We start from the raw sequence: 20705 nt of genomic DNA on the forward strand, positions 1-20705 counted from the left end.
AGTAGGAAAGTGCCGCGCGGGCGCACACCCCTTTTTTTAAAAAATTTTGAGACAGTGGGTTTGGGTGCGCGGGCGGCAGAAAACTGCCGCGCGAGCGCACCCCCTCTTTCAAAAATTTTGCGGGACAGTGGCTTTGGGTGCGCGGGCGGCAGAAAACTGCCGCGCGAGCTCACCCCCTCGTTTTGAAATTTTTTCAGAGACAGTACTCAAACTCGAGAAATAAAAGGAATTAACTTAAAAAGTTCTAACACTTACTAAAATGAACAAAAATGCATATAAAAAAAAAAAAAATAGAATGTAGTTCTCAATTTAAAGTCGAGAGCTTGACTTTTCATCCTCCCCAAACTAGTCTTGGTCAGTCAATGTGGTGATGACTGGCATGGAATCCACATCACCCCCACATAGTGTTTTAACCTTTGAGCCTTGACCATGAACGACTCGTTACGGGCATCTTTGATCTCTATGGCCCCCGATGGGTACACCCTTGTGATTTTATAGGGCCCAGACCATCTAGACTTCAGTTTTCCGGGAAATAGTCTTAACCGGGAGTTAAACAGCAACACAACATCTCCTTCCTTGAATTCCCGCTGTCGAATGCGCCTGTCATGTATTCTCTTGGTTCGTTCCTTGTACGAAACCGCCATGTCATATGCACTGTCGCGGAATTCCTCCAGTTGATTAAGCTCTAGCAATCTTTTTTCACCTGCAGCAGCAAATTCGTAGTTTAGAGTCTTAATAGCCCAATATGCTCTATGCTCTAATTCAACAGGTAAATGGCATGCCTTTCCAAAAAACAATTTATAAGGGGAGGTGCCTATAGGTGTTTTAAATGCTGTCCTATAGGCCCATAAGGCATCATCAAGTCGAAGTGCCCAATCCTTCCGATTAGTACTCACACTTTTCTCCAAAATCTGTTTGATCTCTCGATTTGATACTTCCACTTGGCCACTGGTCTGGGGATGATATGGGGTAGAGACTTTATGCTTGACACCATATTTCTTTAAGAGTTTGTCAAAAAGTTTATTGCAAAAGTGGGTGCCACCATCACTAATTATTGCACGGGTGTACCAAACCGATTAAAAATGTTTTTCTTCAAAAATTTCAGTACAACCTGTGCATCATTTGTTGCAAAAGCTTCGGCCTCTACCCATTTTGAAACATAATCGACTGTGACCAAAATGTATTTTTTTGTCAAAGAAAGTGGAAATGGTCCCATAAAGTCGATTCCCCAAACATCAAATATCTCACACTCAATGATATTATGTAAAGGCATTTCATTTCGGTTAGAGATATTACCTGTCCGCTGACATCTATCACAAGCTAAGACAAACAAGCGCGCATCCTTAAAAAGGTTGGGCCAATAGAATCCACATTCAAGTACCTTTGCTGCAGTCTTGATTGGCCCAGCATGGCCACCTACCTCACGATCATGACAATGACTGAGGATGCTTTGCATTTCTCCTTCCGCCACACATCTCCTAATCATTGAGTCAGCACATATTTTAAACAAAAATGGTTCCTCCCAAAAGTAGTGCTTGACATCCGATAAATTTTTTTTCTTCTGATGGAAAGATAGATTATGTGGGAGTGTGCTTGTGACCAAAAAATTAGCAAAATGTGCATACCATGGTGAGCTCTCTATGGCAAAAAGTTTTTCATCAGGGAACCAATCATCTATGTCCTCTAATTCGTTTTGTGCATCATCAGGAATGCATTCTAATCTAGACAAATGATCAGCTACTACGTTTTCAACACCTTTCTTATCCCTGATCTCTAAATCAAATTCTTGCAAAAGTAAGATCCACCTAATCAGTCTAGGTTTTGCATCTTTCTTTTCCAACAAGTGCTTAATAGCAGAGTGATCTGTGTAAACTGTGATTTTTGAAAGTACAAGGTACGAATGAAATTTGTCCAGTGCAAATACTACAGCTAACAACTCCTTTTCAGTGGTGGCATAATTTAGCTGAGCTTCATTAAGAGTCTTACTAGCGTAGTAGATAGTTCGGAATACCTTGTCTATTCGTTGGCCGAGTACCGCACCAACAGCAGAGTCACTGGCATCGCACATTACCTCAAATGGAAGATCCCAGTTTGGCGATGTCAGTACTGGTGCAGTCACCAGTCTTTCTCTCAACACCTCAAAGGCCTGCAAACAATTTGAATCAAAATCAAAAAGGGCATCTTTCATTAGCAAAGAAGACAGAGGTTTGGCAATTTTTGAAAAGTCCTTAATAAATCGCCGATAAAAACCAGCATGTCCTAAGAAACTTCTAACTCCCTTGACTGTCATGGGTGGCGGCAAATTTTGAATAACGTGCACCTTGGCCCTGTCCACCTCAATCCCTTGTTCAGAAATTCGGTGACCCAAAACTATACCTTCTGTCACCATGAAATGACACTTCTCCCAGTTCAGCACCAAATTTGTCTCCTCACATCTCATTAAAATAGAATTCAAGTTATGCAGACATGCATCAAAAGATTGACCGAAAATAGAGAAATCATCCATGAAAATTTCTAAAAAATTTTCAACCATATCATGAAAATGGCAGTCATGCATCTCTGAAAAGTAGCAGGAGTGTTACACAATCCGAAAGGCATACGTCTATAGGCAAACGTACCATATGGGCAAGTGAAAGTCGTTTTATCCTGGTCTTCAGGTGCAATCGCTATTTGATTGTATCCTTAGTACCCATCTAAAAAACAGTAAAACTCATACCCAGCCAATCTCTCTAGCATTTGATCAATGAACGGGAGAGGAAAATGATCCTTACGGGTCGCGTCATTTAATTTTCTATAGTCTATGCACACACGCCAACCTGTAACTGTCCTAGTAGGTATTAATTCATTATTCTCATTCTTTATGACAGTTATCCCCCCTTTCTTTGGTACACACTGCACTGGACTCACCCATGGACTATCAAAAATAGGATAAATGATACCTGCGTCCAACAGTTTGATCGTGTCAGCTTTTACAACTTTCTGCATCTTTGGGTTTAGTCTCCTCTGTGGTTGGACTAATGGGTTGATGCTCTCCTCCCTTAAGATCTTGTGCATGCATATGGACGGATTTATTCCTTTGATATCTGCCACTTTCCAAGAAAATACACTCTTGTGATTCTTGAGCACATCCATTAGTCTGGCCTCCATCTCACCTGTCAAAGAAGAAGAAATTATGACAGGTAAATTATCATTCTCACCTAAAAATACATATTTGAGATGGGTAGGCAATGGTTTCAATTCCAAAGTGGGTGGTTCCTCAATGCTTGGTTTTTGAAGGACTAAATCCTTCCGGTTGCCAAGATCTTCAAGTCTAAGCTTTCCACCTCTTCTCCATGACTGGTTGTCATTCAAATATGCAGTAATCCCTTCAATTTCATCACTAAAATCGTCCACATGCTCATATATAAGTGCAGTTTCTAATGGTTCCTTAAAAGTATCCTGCACATAATCAAATAACAGTGAATCCACTACATCTAGTTGAAAACATTCTTCATTATTCTGAGAAAATTTTAAAGCATTAAAAACATCAAACGAAATTTTCTCTTCTCCTACTCTCAAAAGCAACTCTCCCTTCTGGACATCTATTAGTGCCTTTCCTGTTGCCAGGAAAGGTCTACCCAAAATGAGTGGCATGTCCAAATCCTCTTCCATATCTAACACTACGAAGTCCACGAGGAAGATGAATTTGTCCACTTTTACAAGTACGTCCTCGATTATACCCCGTGGATATTTGATGGACCTGTCCGCCAGTTGTAACAACATTCTGGTGGACTTTGGTTCTCCCAAGCTCAATTTCCGAAACATAGAGTAAGACATTAGATTTATACTCGCACCCAAATCACACAAAGCCTTATGAAATTGAACATAATTAATTACACAAGGTATAGAGAAACTCCCTGGATCCTTTAGCTTTAGTGGGATTTTATTCTGCACCAGTGCCGAGCAGTTTTCCGTCAGACTTATCATCGCATGCTCCTCCAATTTCCTCTTGTTAGACAAGATCTCCTTCAAGAATTTTGCATAACTTGGCATTTGAATCAGTGCATCAGCGAAGGGTATATTGATATTCAATTTCTTAAACACTTCTAAGAATTTACCAAACTGAGAGTCTAGCTTGGCCTTCTTAAGAGCTGCAGGAAAAGGTGGTGGCACAACAATTTTTGATTGTGAAGTGGGTGGGGGTGTTAAGATAGATGACTTGCCTGAAGTTTTTTCTGATGTAACTGTTTCTGGCTCTTTCTCGCTTTTTGGTTCAGGCTCGACCATCTTTCCACTCCTTAATTCAATTGCTTTCACCTGTTCCTTCGGATTCTTCTCAGTGTCACTTGGCAAAGTACCCTGATCTCTGCTGGAAATTGATTTGGCCAATTGCCCTATTTGATTCTCCAGATTCTTTATCGATGCATCTTGATTCTGCATGCGGGTTTCAGTAGATGATATAAACTTCTGCATCATTTGCTCCAAGCTTGATTTCTCCTCTTGAGGCTGCCTGCTGTAGTTCTGATTCCCATATGCTTTATTATTCTGTCCACCCCACGAGAAATTGGATGCTGTCTCCACCCTGGATTGTATGAACTCGAAAATGGGTCATTCCTTGGGCGATTTTGATTTCCCATGTGACTTGCCATAACTCCCTCCGGTTGAGAAAATGTTTGACAGTCTTTCGTGAAATGCTCTGCACCACATTTTTCACACCACACTTCTTGTACTCGTATCACAGAGTTTCCCACGCTTAGTTCCTCAATCCTTTTGTTCATGACTTCAAGTTGAGCAGCCACTGATGTGAATGCATCAATTTGATGAATTCCAGTAGATTTCCGGGCTGCACCCCTTTCAAATTGAGGATAATAGCTACTAGATGCCATTTCCTCGATTAATTCAAAGCCATCCTCTGACGATTTTCGCAGAAGATTTCCACCTACAGCTGCATCTAACATGGTACGATTTGAGTGAGAAAGACCATAATAAAAAGTTTGTACCACAAGACCCTCTGGTAATTGGTGGTGTGGACATCTCCACAGTAGATCCTTGTAGCGCTCCCATGCTTCGTAAAACGTTTCCTGTTCTCCTTGGGAAAAAGTTGTGATATCAGCTCTCAGCTTCATTGACTTAGATGGTGGAAAGTATTTGGTGAGGAAAGACTTCTCCAAATCATCCCAAGTTGTGATGGAACCTGCAGGTAAATTCGTTAGCCATGCTTTCGCCTTGTCTCGCAGTGAAAAAGGGAATAAACGCAACCGAATAGCGTCATCAGAAACTCCCTGTATCTTGAATGTATCACAAATTTCCAGAAAATTTGTGATGTGTACATATGGTTCATCAATGACACTCCCACCAAATTGAAGTGTGTTCTGAATCATTTGAAGAATGGCCGACTTTATCTCAAAGTGATTAGCTGCTACAGTTGGCCGGATGATGCTTGGTCTAGCACCTTCAATGTTTGGCAAGGCAAGATCCATCATGGATCTGTAAACTGGTTGTTCCTGTTCATGTTCTTCTTCCATTTCTTGTTGTTGTTGTTGCCTTCTTCTCCTATGAAAAGTTCTCTCGATTTCTGAATCAAAAGGCAATAGTTCCTCAGGTGAGTGTTGCATGTACTGCAAGAGAATCCTGCAATCCACAGATGGAAATGAGTGATTAAAATTGTAATAGAGAAAAATCAAATAAAACAAATTAAAATCTATTTAGTCCCCGGCAACGGTGCCAAAAACTTGATCGACGGAATACTAACACTTAAATTTTCTTTAAAAATCTCTCAATTCCAGTCGATAATAATCGCAAGTGCACGATTCAAGTTATAATAAAATGTACTGAGTACGAGTATCGTCCTCAGGGACTAACAATAGTAATTTGTCTCGTTGATTTTCAACTACACAAAGTATCTCAAATTTGATTTTGGAATTATCTAACATTTAACATTAATTAAGAACTCAACGTAAATAAAAGTGGATTTCACAACCAAACAATCAATTCTCAGACTGAAGAACATCAATTCAAAATGATTTTGTTGGAATTTCGGTTCACCTTTTCCCTAATTGAACTGGACGATTAGAATTTAATTTATTCTTATAAATTTGACAGAAATTCCTGTAACATTGACACTCTCTCTCGAGGTGATGTCAAACTAATCAAATCAGTGAAATAATTAAATCTCTTTAATTATTTATCATGACTGATTGCTTTGCGTTCTATGAATTCTACAACTTTCAACCTGGTGGTCTATGGCTATCAATATGTACTAAATACCATATCTCTATGCATATTTTAAGTCCATGGATTCTATCATTCGTCCTAATTAGGAACCTATCTCTCGATAGCAATTCACAATTTACGAATCTATGTTAAGGGTAGCTAATCATCAACATAGAAAGAAAAACATGATAAAATCAATTATAAACATAAATCAAATCTCAATACGTCCGGTGATTCAATCACACTACAGTGTTTCGGGGTTAGGATCCCCTCGATTCCAACAAAATAAAAACTTAGCTACTGGAATTCATTACAAAAATTCAATATCAAAAGTGTTTAACATAAAAATTCAGAAGAGAAGAAAAGAAAAACTCCCAACGGAGAAGAGAAATCTTGAATTGCTCAGCCGCCGTATGCCTCCTGATGTGCGTTCGTCTCTACCCTCAAAAACTAAGGAAAGAATTGTATTTAAAGTCCCCAAGAATCCTTCCCGAAATAAACTCTCCAAAAAAAAAAAAAAAATTTCACGTCAGCGCATCGCGCCCGAGCGGTAGAAAATTACCGCGCGGGCACCTGAAAATTTGGCTACTCCTGTTTCCCAAGTTCGTGGTTGCGCCCGCGCGGTATAAAATTGCCGCGCGGGCGCCATGCCTTTCTGCCAGCTACTGTTTTACAAATGATGAGTGCGCCCGCGCGGTAGAAAATTGCCGTGCGGGCGCCTTGTCTTTTTCCAGAAATGTGCTTTTCTTCTTGCGCTATTCTCACCGCCTCAATTGTGCATCACCTTCTCACCAAGTATCAGCATTTCTTGGTGATTTCCTGCAATAAAAATAAATAAACCAGAGGATTGACTACAAAAAAAAACTTTAAAACAATAAACGAAACAAGAATGGTAAAAACAGACACAACGAAAACGAAACTAATGCAAAACAAACACAAAACAAGCAAAAATAATGCACAAAAATGACTCCTATCAATATATAATATAAATTTTCGTATATCTAAAATAAAATAAGTTTTGTTATAAATATGGTTAATAATAATTCAAACTGAATATTTGTAGCTCTGTTTATGTCTGTTTTTTGAAAATAATATTTTATTTATCTTTCTCCGAAATCTCTAATATTATATATAGATATATAGATTGTCTTATATTCTATTATAGATAATTGAATATATGCAATGATTACGAAAAATCTTTTTAATATATTCTTTTAAAAATTGAATCTTCATAAATATGGTAAATATTGTAACTAAAAATAATTTTCTGTTAATAATGTTCAATTTTCATTATTATATATAGATATATAGATTATCTTGTATTCTATTATAGCAAATTGAATATATACAATGATTATGAAAAATATTTTTATTATATTCTTTTAAAATTTGAGCCTTCATAAATATGGTAAATATTGTAAACTAATAAAAATTTTCTGTGAATAATGTTCAATTTCCATTATTGGTCAATTTTTTATATTATTAAATATAATCTTTGTATTTTATTACGTATATTACATAAATATATCTATTTCTACTGTAGATAAATATATGTAAATATTTATACGGTTTATACATGTTTCTAAATATATAAATTTTCGTATATCTAGAATAATTAAGTATTTGTTATAAATATAGTTAATAATAATTCAAATTGAATATTTGGAGCTCAGTTTATGGAAAATCTTTTTAATATATTCTTTTAAAAATTGAGCCTTCATAAATATGGTAAATATTATAAACTAATAATAATTTTCTGTTAATAATATTCAATTTCCATTATTATATATAGATATATAGATTATCTTTTATTCTATTATAGCAATTTGAATATATACAATGATTATGGAAAATCTTTTTAATATATTCTTTTAAAACTTGAGTATGGTAAATATTGTAAACTAATAAAAATTTTCTGTTAATAATGTTCAATTTCCATTATTGATAATTTTTTTATATTATTAAATATAATATTTGTATTTTATTACGTATATTACATAAATATATATATTTTTCTATTGTAGATAAATATATGTAAATATTTATACTGTTTATACATGTTTCTAAATATATAAATTTTCGTATATCTAGAATAAATAAGTATTTGTTATAAATATGGTTAATAATAATTCAAACTGAATATTTAGAGCTCAGTTTATGGAAAATATTTTTAATATATTCTGTAAAATATTGAGCCTTCATAAATATGGTAAATATTGTAAACTAAAAATAACTTTCTGTTAATAATGTTCAATTTCCATTACTATATATAGATATATAGATTATCTTGTATTCTATTATAGCAATCTAAAAATATACAATGATTATGAAAAATATTTTTAATATATTCTTTTAAAATTCGAGTCTTCATCAATATGGTAAATATTGTAAACTAATAAAAATTTTCTGTTAATAATGTTCAATTTTCATTCTTGATCAATTTTTTATATTATTAAATATAATCTTTGTATTTTATTACGTATATTACATAAATATATCTATTTCTATTGTAGATAAATATATGTAAATATTTATACGGTTTATACATGTTTCTAAATCTATAAATTTTCATATATCTAGAATAAATAAGTATTTGTTATAAATATGGTTAATAAATTGAATATTTGGAGCTCAATTTATGTCTGCATATAGATTATATTTTATTCTATTATAGCAAATTGAATATTTGCAGCTCTATATATGCAATGATTATGGAAAATCGTTTTTAATATATTCTTTTAAAATTCAAAACTTCATAAATATGGTAATTATATTGCAAACTAATAAAAATTTCTACTAATAATGTTCAATTTCCATTGTGGTCAATCTTTCATATTATTAAATATAATCTTTGTATTTTATTTAAGAAAATTCAACCTCCAAAATTAAAGGCTTTTTAACTGTTTAAAATTTAAAATAATTTAAGTGATTATTTTATTTATGGTACATTTTATATGTAATTATTAAATCTTCTAATTTGGTTGTATTATTAAAGAAATATACTAATTATTAAAAATTTATTTATTAAAGAATTTATTTCATATATATGGATTACTAAAATTATTGAATTTGTATAGATTAATTAAGTAAATTTTAAAATTATAATTTTTTTATTATTATATTTGTAGTATTTATTTTTCTACATTTTAAAGTGTAAATTTTTAGCAAATGAAAACGTTATCAACTATGCAATTTGCGTCAATTATATGAGTTATTTTTATAAATTATATATATATATATATAAAATATAATGTATGGAAAGAATTGAACAGGTCGTAGCATTTAGAACATAAATAGAAATAAATTGTCTTAGTTTTCCTTTTTTAGCTAATTATTTTTGGCGGGATTTTACTATATTTGGCAAAAACTTAGTTATTTTATATATATATATATATATATATATATATAGATATATATATATATATAGATTTGATATAGTTGGATCCTCGATATATATATGTATATATAACATTTGTATATATACAATTACTTATATTACCTTCATAGTATTATATTTTTTTGGTAATTTTTACAATAAAAAGATCTCGTAATATTATCTAAAAATAGATTATAATGTTTGAAAAATGTGAACTTAACATTATCTTGTAAAAGAATTCTGTTATTTTTTAAATATGCTAATATTTTTTGTCTTATTGCGTGACATTGTTTTAAATCTGCTGTCGAGTGTATAATCTAAAAATGATTTATGTTGTTAAAAAAAATTAATTCAACATTATCTCGTAAATGGATTTTGCTGCTTTTTAAATATTCTGTAATATTTTTTGGGTTTTAATACGTAACATTTTTTTATATGTGCATCTAAAAAGATATTGTATTTTGCTGTTTTTTAATTATGTTATATATTTTTCAGTCTTATTTGTGTAACATTTTTTTAAATATGTTGTTAGATATATTATCTAAAAAAATTTATACCTTTTATAAAATTTAAATTTAACATTATCCTTGCGTAATATTATTAAATATGTCGTTGAATATATAATCTAAAAAATGAGTATACAATTTAAATTTAGCATTATTTCGTGAAAAGGATTTTGTTATTTTTAAAATATGATGTTATATACATCCCATAATTTATAATATTTTATTAAGGTAGTTGCACAGAAATCGAAGAGACAATCATGAAATATTTTGAAATTAGAAAAACAGTAATGATAAATATTTTAATTTAATTCTCGATTCTCGAGATTTTCTAATTGTGAGCTTTAATTAATTAAAGACTTTTAATTCATAAAACTGTACGATCGATTTTTGTAAAAAAAAATTCATTTATGTAATACATGTAATTTAAGGGTGAATTAGAAAAAAATCCCTAAACATAAACAAGTTTCAGCATTCAGTCCCTCCAACAGCTAAGTATTATTTGCACTCCCTGACACTCTACTTTATTTGTTTTTCACTCCCTACAAAGCCCAATTTACATATTTACCCTTTATATATATAGATACATATACTATTATTTTAAGCGGCAAATTTCTCTTTTCTGAACCCCACCTCCAATCTAAAGCCCTCACCACCCATTCAACGGCGGAAAACTCACGGCCTCAACCAACGAAACCCATCAACCGACGAAACTCACCTACAAAGAGACTGAAGCAAGCAACGAGTCACCTTCTCCGTTCTTCGCTCTTGCATATTGACCGAAGTTGTGTGTAAGTGCTCATCTTTTGTATGTGTTTATTGACCATCGATGCCTCTGTGTCGTGTGTTAATGTTGAGATTTTTCAGTCGATTTGATCTTCTTTATATGTTTTTTTTCCAGATTTGTGTAGATTTGATCTATCCAGACTCATTTCAAGTGGAATTGAGGTACTTGATATTCATTAGGTTTTAAACCCGAAAACATAATGTCATTAATATAAATTATGAATGAGAAGTCTTCATTTTGTTTTTTTATTATTTCCTTTACTTGAAATATATGATTTTTGGTTGATATAAAGAAACGATTAATTACCCTTGTGGTTTGGGGATTTACCCGGACATTATAACTTTGTGATTTAAAGTTTTTCTAATTGGTGTAGGCCGCAAGATTTTGTTATTCAATGATTGTTAAAATAGATCGTATGAGCTACAATCGAAATTCCCAAATTTGATAGATAGATTCATGTTTTTGGTTATATGAAGTTGGGTCTTGTTTTTATATTTTTTATATAGGTTTTGATATGATATTATGTTATAGCCAATTATTGCATTTCTTGTAGTTGAAGTAAGTGAAGATTTTAATTTTTCAATATTGATGATAATAGTGCATGAATATTGAAGTGCAACGCTTCAAGATTTTTTTTTTGGGATTTAAAAAAATCAATTGTAAACTCAATCATTGTTACGCATCTATCTACCAACGAGTTTTATTTATCCGAAGAAGATGATATTGTTGTGCAATCCATTCACCATTTTTTTTTTTGGCTTCTAATATTTTGTAATGTTATCTTCATTTGTTGTATTTTTTAGATGCCCAAATCCATGGTTCTCTTGTATATGAATTTCATAAAACTCTGAATCAAATATTTTACCAAATAATAACATTTGGTTTAGATTGACATTTCAGCTTTAAATGAATTATAGTTCTACAAATATCGTATGCGAGAACTTTTATTGATTGAAAACTACTTTTATTTTTGTAGAATGGAATCTGGAGTAGGGTCTTCTTCCAACCTTGCTTTTTTGGGTTGCTGCAAATGTAATGAGAAATTATTTGTGATTTCAATTATGAGTGGATCTAGTTTGGATGATTTATTTCAGAGTTTGTCAAGCAAATATGAACAAATTAATCCTCAATCTATGTCACTACAATACATAGCTCCACAGTACAAGATGTACGTTACCTTGAACAACAATAATGATGTCCGTAATATGATACATCTTCACATGTGTATGAGGCTAACTATGATTGAATTGAGGGCCGAGAAAAAAGATCAGACTACAGGAGGTTTAAATACTGAGAGGTATAATTCACTCGTTCCTTTTTTTTTTGCACTGTCTATACTGTTTACTTCAATAATTATTTGTTATCTTTATGTATAGATAGAGTTTGAAAGCGTGATTTTGTTGTTGTACTTTGTTATAGTTTTTTGGTGATTTTTACTGTTGATTCATCCTAAAAGTAATTCTAAAGTTATGGTTGTGAAATTCATAAGGGACGACGAAGATGACAGACAATCCAGAAGTGATAATGAGCTTGAAGAGGCTCCCGTACAAAATTCCCTTGATTCTTGGTTTCATTGCATACGTGGGGTGGGCCAAACATTCAAAGATGCTGCAGAATTTAGAATTTATATGAAAAAATATTCTGTTGCTATAAGACGCTCATTTTTGTATGCCAAAAATGATCGAGATAAGATTATTGTTGTTTGTACTGAACATAGTTGCAAGTGGCGAGTTTATGCATCCAGAAATAAGGCAGACAATCTATTTGGGATCAGAAAATGCAATTTACAACACACTTGTGGAGAGGAAAATTTATCTGGTAGAGGACATCCAAGAGCTGATTCAGCTTGGGTCGCAGATTTGATGAAGAATAAAGTGAGGGGAGAGCCATCTTACCGTCCCTGTGCAATGGTGAAAGATGTACACAGAGATTTTGGAGTAGATTTAGAGTATCACAAGGCTTGGAAGGGCAAGGAATTAGCTATGCATGATCTCCATGGCACAGATAAGGGGTGTTATGACAAATTGAGATGGTATTGTCGTGCAGTTAGAGAAACAAATCCTGGTAGTGTGGCAGATTGTGAGATTGATGTAGTAACCAATAAATTCAAACGGTTATTCCTTTGTTTTAATGCATGTGCAGTTGGTTTTGCTACTGGTTGTAGACCAATGATTTTTCTCGATGGAACTCATATTAAGAACAAATATAAAGGTAGTATCCAACTTGCAGTGGCAAAAGATGCCAATGATGATCTTTTTACATTGGCATACGCTGTAGTGGATGCTGAGAATGATTCGAATTGGGAATGGTTTTGTTTTCATTTGAGAGGTGTCCTTGTTTTGCAACATATCATGGTGTTTGAAAAGTTCACTTTTTTCTCAGATAGACATACCGGTATTATCAAGGCTGTTAAGCTATTATTTCCGGGAAGTCACCATGCGTATTGTTTGAGGCACTTGGTGGATAATTTTGTGAAGCAGGTTAGTAAGTAATTTAACTTTTTGTTTGAAATCTTCAAATAGTATTATTTATTGATGGTCATATAAATGTGTTAACTTTTTTGTCATTGAAGGTCTTGCGAAGTTATCCGTTACACAACAAAAAACATTGGTCATCTGTGTTCAAGAAAGCTGCATATGCCCCTTCACAATAAGAATTTACACGCCACATTAATAATATTTTGGAATCCATGCCTTGTGCTAGTACTTTTATCACAAGTTCTGATCCACAAAGTTGGGCAAATGCTTTGTTTCCTGGTAGGCGATGGGGTGTAATAAATAATAACATTGCCGAATGTTGGAACAACTGGGTTAAACCAGCTCATCATCTTCCAATTGTTTCTATGGTGGATCATGTACGTGTGCAAATCATGAACATGATGCACAGACGACGGGAAAAAACATCAGTCATGGTTCAGGAATTAAGCCCGAAGAAGGAGAAGGCTCTAGCTACCACATATATTGAATCCAGAAACTTGAGTATTAACAAATCATGTGGTTGGAAATTTGAGGTAGTTGATGGTGATAAATCATTTGCGGTTGATTTGAATGAATGGACTTGTTCATGCAAATCTTGGCAGATTAATATGCTTCCGTGCAAGCATGCTTGTGCAGCTATTAAATCAAAGTCAATGTCGCTATATGCTTTTTGTGATCGGTATTTCCATATTGAAATGTATCGTCAAGCATATAAAGGAATGATCAATCCCATACCGACATTTGACATGTACGAGACCAACAATGATGAAGGATCTGTAATCAATGCTCCAGATATACGAAGTCAACCAGGCCATAGAAGGACTAAGAGGATTCCGTCTCAAGTTGAAACACGTGTGTCAAAGTGTGGTCGTTGTCATAAGCCAGGGCACAACAGACGTAGTTGCAAAGAAGCCATAGAATAGGTTTATATTGTTAATTGAAATAGTATCTCAATATTGAGTGTACCTACAATGATTTACTTGTCGACATCCTTTCTTATTATTTATGATTACTACGAAGTATTGATAACTAATTTATTTTTTTACATTTCTGCAGCAGAAAAAGGAGAGAGGAAGGGCAATTGATCGTGGATTTGCCTGCTAGGAAGCATACACGTTCCAGTGGTGGATTTGTGGTTTAGTTTTAGTTTAATGGTTTCATTTCTTAGACATTTTAGTCCGAACTTTGTGGACTTCTATTTATTTATGGTTTTGTTTTGCCTAGATGGTTCTTGTGTTTGTATTGTGCACAACATATTGATATGCTTGTTATCGTTGACGATTAATGTTGATGGTGTTGTTGTTTGGTATTGTTGGATGCTCATAAAATAAACGCATATGCCTTTTTCTTCCAAATCCAGATTTCCCGCAGATGCATTAAAACAAGCGCAGAAGCGCTTCCTTTGTTTCTGAATTCTCTGTACAATCACGCAGATGCGTGAATTAAGCCGCAGATGCGGTTCTTCTTCCTTCTCAGTTTTCTGCTCACTGCCTCTTCACGCATAAGCGTGACTTTCTCCCGCATATGCGCAACTTGGATTCTTCTATTTATTTCTTCAAATCTCAGTCAATTCACGCAGAAGCGCGACATTCTCGTGCATATGCGTGATTTGATCAAATGCTTTTAATATCTTACAAATGAAATTCCTCAAGTCCCAATTTATTCCAATGTGCTTGTTTTACCACGTTATGTACTTTATTATCGGACATTTGTACTTCATATCTATACCTAATTTTCAGAAATATGTACTCTCGTTAGTTATTTCAATATTTATTGGTTAGTGCATATTTATTTGCCAAGGAATTTTATTCACTAACCAAAGTGCACATGCATCTCCTATATTCACATCCTCAATGTAGTGAATAAATTGAAGGCCATGCTTGTGATTATACGTCATTTATACTATATTTAGTAGATACCAAATGCTTTTAATATCTTACAAATGAAATTTCTCAAGTCTCACTTTATTCCAATGTGCTTGTTTTACCACGTTTTGTACTTTATTATCGGTCATTTGTACTTCATGGTAGGCTTGGCTGTACCTAATTTTCAAAAATATGTACTCTCGTTAGTTATTTCAATATTTATTGGTTAGTGCATATTTATTTGCCAAGGAATTTTATTCACTAACCAAAGTGCACATGCATCTCCTATATTCACATCCTCAATGTAGTGAATAAATCGAAGGCCATGCTTGTGATTATACGTCATTTATACTATATTTAGTAGATACCAAATGCTTTTAATATCTTACAAATGAAATTTCTCAAGTCCCACATTATTCCAATGTGCTTGTTTTACCACGTTTTGTACTTTATTATCGGTCATTTGTACTTCATGGTAGGCTTGGCTGTACCTAATTTTCAAAAATATGTACTCTCGTTAGTTATTTCAATATTTATTGGTTAGTGCATATTTATTTGCCAAGGAATTTTATTCACTAACCAAAGTGCACATGCATCTCCTATATTCACATCCTCAATGTAGTGAATAAATCGAAGGCCATGCTTGTGATTATACGTCATTTATACTATATTTAGTAGATACCAAATGCTTTTAATATCTTACAAATGAAATTTCTCAAGTCCCACATTATTCCAATGTGCTTGTTTTACCACGTTTTGTACTTTATTATCGGTCATTTGTACTTCATGGTAGGCTTGGCTGTACCTAAATTTCAGAAATATGTACTCTCGTTAGTTATTTCAATATTTATTGGTTAGTGCATATTTATTTGCCAAGGAATTTTATTCACTAACCAAAGTGCACATGCATCTCCTATATTCACATCCTCAATGTAGTGAATAAATCGAAGGCCATGCTTGTGATTATACGTCATTTATACTATATTTAGTAGATACCAAATGCTTTTAATATCTTACAAATGAAATTCCTCGAGTCTCACTTTATTCCAATGTGCTTGTTTTACCACGTTTTGTACTTTATTATCGGTCATTTGTACTTCATGGTAGGCTTGGCTGTACCTAATTTTCAAAAATATGTACTCTCGTTAGTTATTTCAATATTTATTGGTTAGTGCATATTTATTTGCCAAGGAATTTTATTCACTAACCAAAGTGCACATGAATCTCCTATATTCACCTCCTCAACGTAGTGAATAAATCGAAGGCCATGCTTGTGATTATACGTCAATTATACTATATTTAGTAGATACCAAATGCTTTTAATATCTTACAAATGAAATTCCTCAAATCTCACTTTATTCCAATGTGCTTGTTTTACCACATTTTGTACTTTATTATCGGTTATTTGTACTTCATGGTAGGCTTGGCTGTACCTAATTTTCAAAAATATGTACTCTCGTTAGTTATTTCAATATTTATTGGTTAGTGCATATTTATTTGCCAAGGAATTTTATTCACTAACCAAAGTGCACATGCATCTCCTATATTCACCTCCTCAACGTAGTGAATAAATCGAAGGCCATGCTTGTGATTATACGTCAATTATACTATATTTAGTAGATACCAAATGTTTTTAATATCTTACAAATGAAATTCCTCAAGTCTCACTTTATTCCAATGTTCTTGTTTTACCACGTTTTGTACTTTATTATCGGTCATTTGTACTTCATGGTAGGCTTGGCTGTACCTAATTTTCAAAAATATGTACTCTCGTTAGTTATTTCAATATTTATTGGTTAGTGCATATTTATTTGCCAAGGAATTTTATTCACTAACCAAAGTGCACATGCATCTCCTATATTCACCTCCTCAACGTAGTAAATAAATCGAATGCCATGCTTGTGATTATACGTCAATTATACTATATTTAGTAGATACTAAATGCTTTTAATATCTTACAAATGAAATTCCTCAAGTTTCACTTTATTCCAATGTGCTTGTTTTACCACGTTTTGTACTTTATTATCGGTCATTTATACTTCATGGTAGGCTTGGCTGTACCTAAATTTCAAAAATATTTACTCTCGTTAGTTATTTCAATATTTATTGGTTAGTGCATATTTATTTGCCAAGGAATTTTATTCACTAACCAAAGTGCACATGCATCTCCTATATTCACCTCCTCAACGTAGTGAATAAATCGAAGGCCATGCTTGTGATTATACGTCAATTATACTATATTTAGTTGATACCAAATGCTTTTAATATCTTACAAATGAAATTCCTCAAGTCTTACTTTGTTCCAATGTGCTTGTTTTACCACGTTTTGTACTTTATTATCGGTCATTTGTACTTCATGGTAGGCTTGGCTGTACCTAATTTTCAAAAATATGTACTTTGGTTAGTTATTTCAATATTTATTGGTTAGTGCATATTTATTTCCCAAGGAATTTTATTCACTAACCAAAGTGCACATGCATCTCCTATATTCACCTCCTCAATGTAGTGAATAAATCGAAGGCCATGCTTGTGATTATACGTCAATTATACTATATTTAGTAGATACCAAATGCTTTTAATATCTTACAAATGAAATTTCTCAAGTCCCACATTATTCCAATGTGCTTGTTTTACCACGTTTTGTACTTTATTATCGGTCATTTGTACTTCATGGTAGGCTTGGCTGTACCTAAATTTCAGAAATATGTACTCTTGTTAGTTATTTCAATATTTATTGGTTAGTGCATATTTATTTGCCAAGAAATTTTATTCACTAACCAAAGTGCACATGCATCTCCTATATTCACATCCTCAATGTAGTGAATAAATCGAAGGCCATGCTTGTGATTATACATCATTTATAATATATTTAGTAGATACCAAATGCTTTTAATATCTTACAAATGAAATTTCTCAAGTACCACATTATTCCAATGTGCTTGTTTTACCACGTTTTGTACTTTATTATCGGTCATTTGTACTTCATGGTAGGCTTGGCTGTACCTAAATTTCAAAAATATGTACCCTCGTTAGTTATTTCAATATTTATTGGTTAGTGCATATTTATTTGCCAAGGAATTTTATTCACTAACCAAAGTGCACATGCATCTCCTATATTCACATCCTCAATGTAGTGAATAAATCGAAGGCCATGCTTGTGATTATACGTCATTTATACTATATTTAGTAGATACCAAATGCTTTTAATATCTTACAAATGAAATTTCTCAAGTCCCACATTATTCCAATGTGCTTATTTTACCACGTTTTGTACTTTATTATCGGTCATTTGTACTTCATGGTAGGCTTGGCTGTACCTAAATTTCAGAAATATGTACTCTCGTTAGTTATTTCAATATTTATTGGTTAGTGCATATTTATTTGCCAAGGAATTTTATTCACTAACCAAAGTGCACATGCATCTCCTATATTCACATCCTCAATGTAGTGAATAAATCGAAGGCCATGCTTGTGATTATACGTCATTTATACTATATTTAGTAGATACCAAATGCTTTTAATATCTTACAAATGAAATTCCTCAAGTCTCACTTTATTCCAATGTGCTTGTTTTACCACGTTTTATACTTTATTATCGGTCATTTGTACTTCATGGTAGGCTTGGCTGTACCTAATTTTCAAAAATATGTACTCTCGTTAGTTATTTCAATATTTATTGGTTAGTGCATATTTATTTGCCAAGGAATTTTATTCACTAACCAAAGTGCACATGAATCTCCTATATTCACCTCCTCAACGTAGTGAATAAATCGAAGGCCATGCTTATGATTATACGTCAATTATACTATATTTAGTAGATACCAAATGCTTTTAATATCTTACAAATGAAATTCCTCAAGTCTCACTTTATTCCAATGTGCTTGTTTTACCACATTTTGTACTTTATTATCGGTCATTTGTACTTCATGGTAGGCTTGGCTGTACCTAATTTTCAAAAATATGTACTCTCGTTAGTTATTTCAATATTTATTGGTTAGTGCATATTTATTTGCCAAGGAATTTTATTGACTAACCAAAGTGCACATGCATCTCCTATATTCACCTCCTCAACGTAGTGAATAAATCGAAGGCCATGCTTGTGATTATACGTCATTATACTATATTTAGTAGATACCAAATGTTTTTAATATCTTACAAATGAAATTCCTCAAGTCTCACTTTATTCCAATGTTCTTGTTTTACCACGTTTTGTACTTTATTATCGGTCATTTGTACTTCATGGTAGGCTTGGCTGTACCTAATTTTCAAAAATATGTACTCTCGTTAGTTATTTCAATATTTATTGGTTAGTGCATATTTATTTGCCAAGGAATTTTATTCACTAACCAAAGTGCACATGCATCTCCTATATTCACCTCCTCAACGTAGTAAATAAATCGAATGCCATGCTTGTGATTATACGTCAATTATACTATATTTAGTAGATACCAAATGCTTTTAATATCTTACAAATGAAATTCCTCAAGTTTCACTTTATTCCAATGTGCTTGTTTTACCACGTTTTGTACTTTATTATCGGTCATTTATACTTCATGGTAGGCTTGGCTGTACCTAAATTTCAAAAATATTTACTCTCGTTAGTTATTTCAATATTTATTTGTTAGTGCATATTTATTTGCCAAGGAATTTTATTCACTAACCAAAGTGCACATGCATCTCCTATATTCACCTCCTCAACGTAGTGAATAAATCGAAAGCCATGCTTGTGATTATACATCAATTATACTATATTTAGTTGATACCAAATGCTTTTAATATCTTACAAATGAAATTCCTCAAGTCTCACTTTGTTCCAATGTGCTTGTTTTACCACGTTTTGTACTTTATTATCGGTCATTTGTACTTCATGGTAGGCTTGGCGGTACCTAATTTTCAAAAATATGTACTTTGGTTAGTTATTTCAATATTTATTGGTTAGTGCATATTTATTTCCCAAGGAATTTTATTCACTAACCAAAGTGCACATGCATCTCCTATATTCACCTCCTCAATGTAGTGAATAAATCGAAGGCCATGCTTGTGATTATACGTCAATTATACTATATTTAGTAGATACCAAATGCTTTTAATATCTTACAAATGAAATTTCTCAAGTCCCACATTATTCCAATGTGCTTGTTTTACCACGTTTTGTACTTTATTATCGGTCATTTGTACTTCATGGTAGGCTTGGCTGTACCTAAATTTCAGAAATATGTACTCTTGTTAGTTATTTCAATATTTATTGGTTAGTGCATATTTATTTGCCAAGGAATTTTATTCACTAACCAAAGTGCACATGCATCTCCTATATTCACATCCTCAATGTAGTGAATAAATCGAAGGCCATGCTTGTGATTATACATCATTTATAATATATTTAGTAGATACCAAATGCTTTTAATATCTTACAAATGAAATTTCTCAAGTACCACATTATTCCAATGTGCTTGTTTTACAACGTTTTGTACTTTATTATCGGTCATTTGTACTTCATGGTAGGCT

General features: G+C 32.9%; 2 protein-coding genes and 1 non-coding gene across 3 annotated transcripts; all 3 read left to right on the forward strand.

The window, feature by feature from the left end:
* The first annotated feature begins 4995 nt into the window (after positions 1-4995).
* LOC140870082 (small nucleolar RNA R71) lies at positions 4996-5102 on the forward strand. Its single transcript, XR_012147063.1, has one exon. It is a non-coding gene; the product is annotated as a small nucleolar RNA R71 (small nucleolar RNA).
* Positions 5103-12327: 7225 nt separating this feature from the next.
* On the forward strand, positions 12328-13511 carry LOC140861806 (uncharacterized). Its single transcript, XM_073264812.1, has 2 exons — positions 12328-13338; positions 13431-13511. The coding sequence occupies exons 1-2, from the start codon at positions 12328-12330 to the stop codon at positions 13509-13511; spliced, it is 1092 nt and encodes a 363-aa protein (XP_073120913.1).
* Positions 13512-13547: 36 nt separating this feature from the next.
* LOC140861807 (uncharacterized) lies at positions 13548-14258 on the forward strand. The gene has a single exon (XM_073264813.1). The coding sequence runs from the start codon at positions 13548-13550 to the stop codon at positions 14256-14258; it is 711 nt and encodes a 236-aa protein (XP_073120914.1).
* Positions 14259-20705: the final 6447 nt, after the last annotated feature.

Source organism: Henckelia pumila, chromosome 4, assembly GCF_033568475.1.
Source record: "Henckelia pumila isolate YLH828 chromosome 4, ASM3356847v2, whole genome shotgun sequence".
In the NCBI taxonomy this organism is placed as follows: Eukaryota; Viridiplantae; Streptophyta; class Magnoliopsida; order Lamiales; family Gesneriaceae; genus Henckelia; species Henckelia pumila.

What these genes read in the sequence shown, in the direction of transcription:
- LOC140861806 (XM_073264812.1), top strand. Translation starts at nt 12,328, where the DNA reads ATGGTTGTGAAATTCATAAGGGACGACGAAGATGACAGACAATCCAGA. An exon ending in TGGATAATTTTGTGAAGCAG is followed by an intron (nt 13,339 to 13,430) that starts GTTAGTAAGTAA and finishes TTGTCATTGAAG; the next exon opens with GTCTTGCGAAGTTATCCGTT.
- LOC140861807 (XM_073264813.1), top strand. Translation starts at nt 13,548, where the DNA reads ATGCCTTGTGCTAGTACTTTTATCACAAGTTCTGATCCACAAAGTTGG.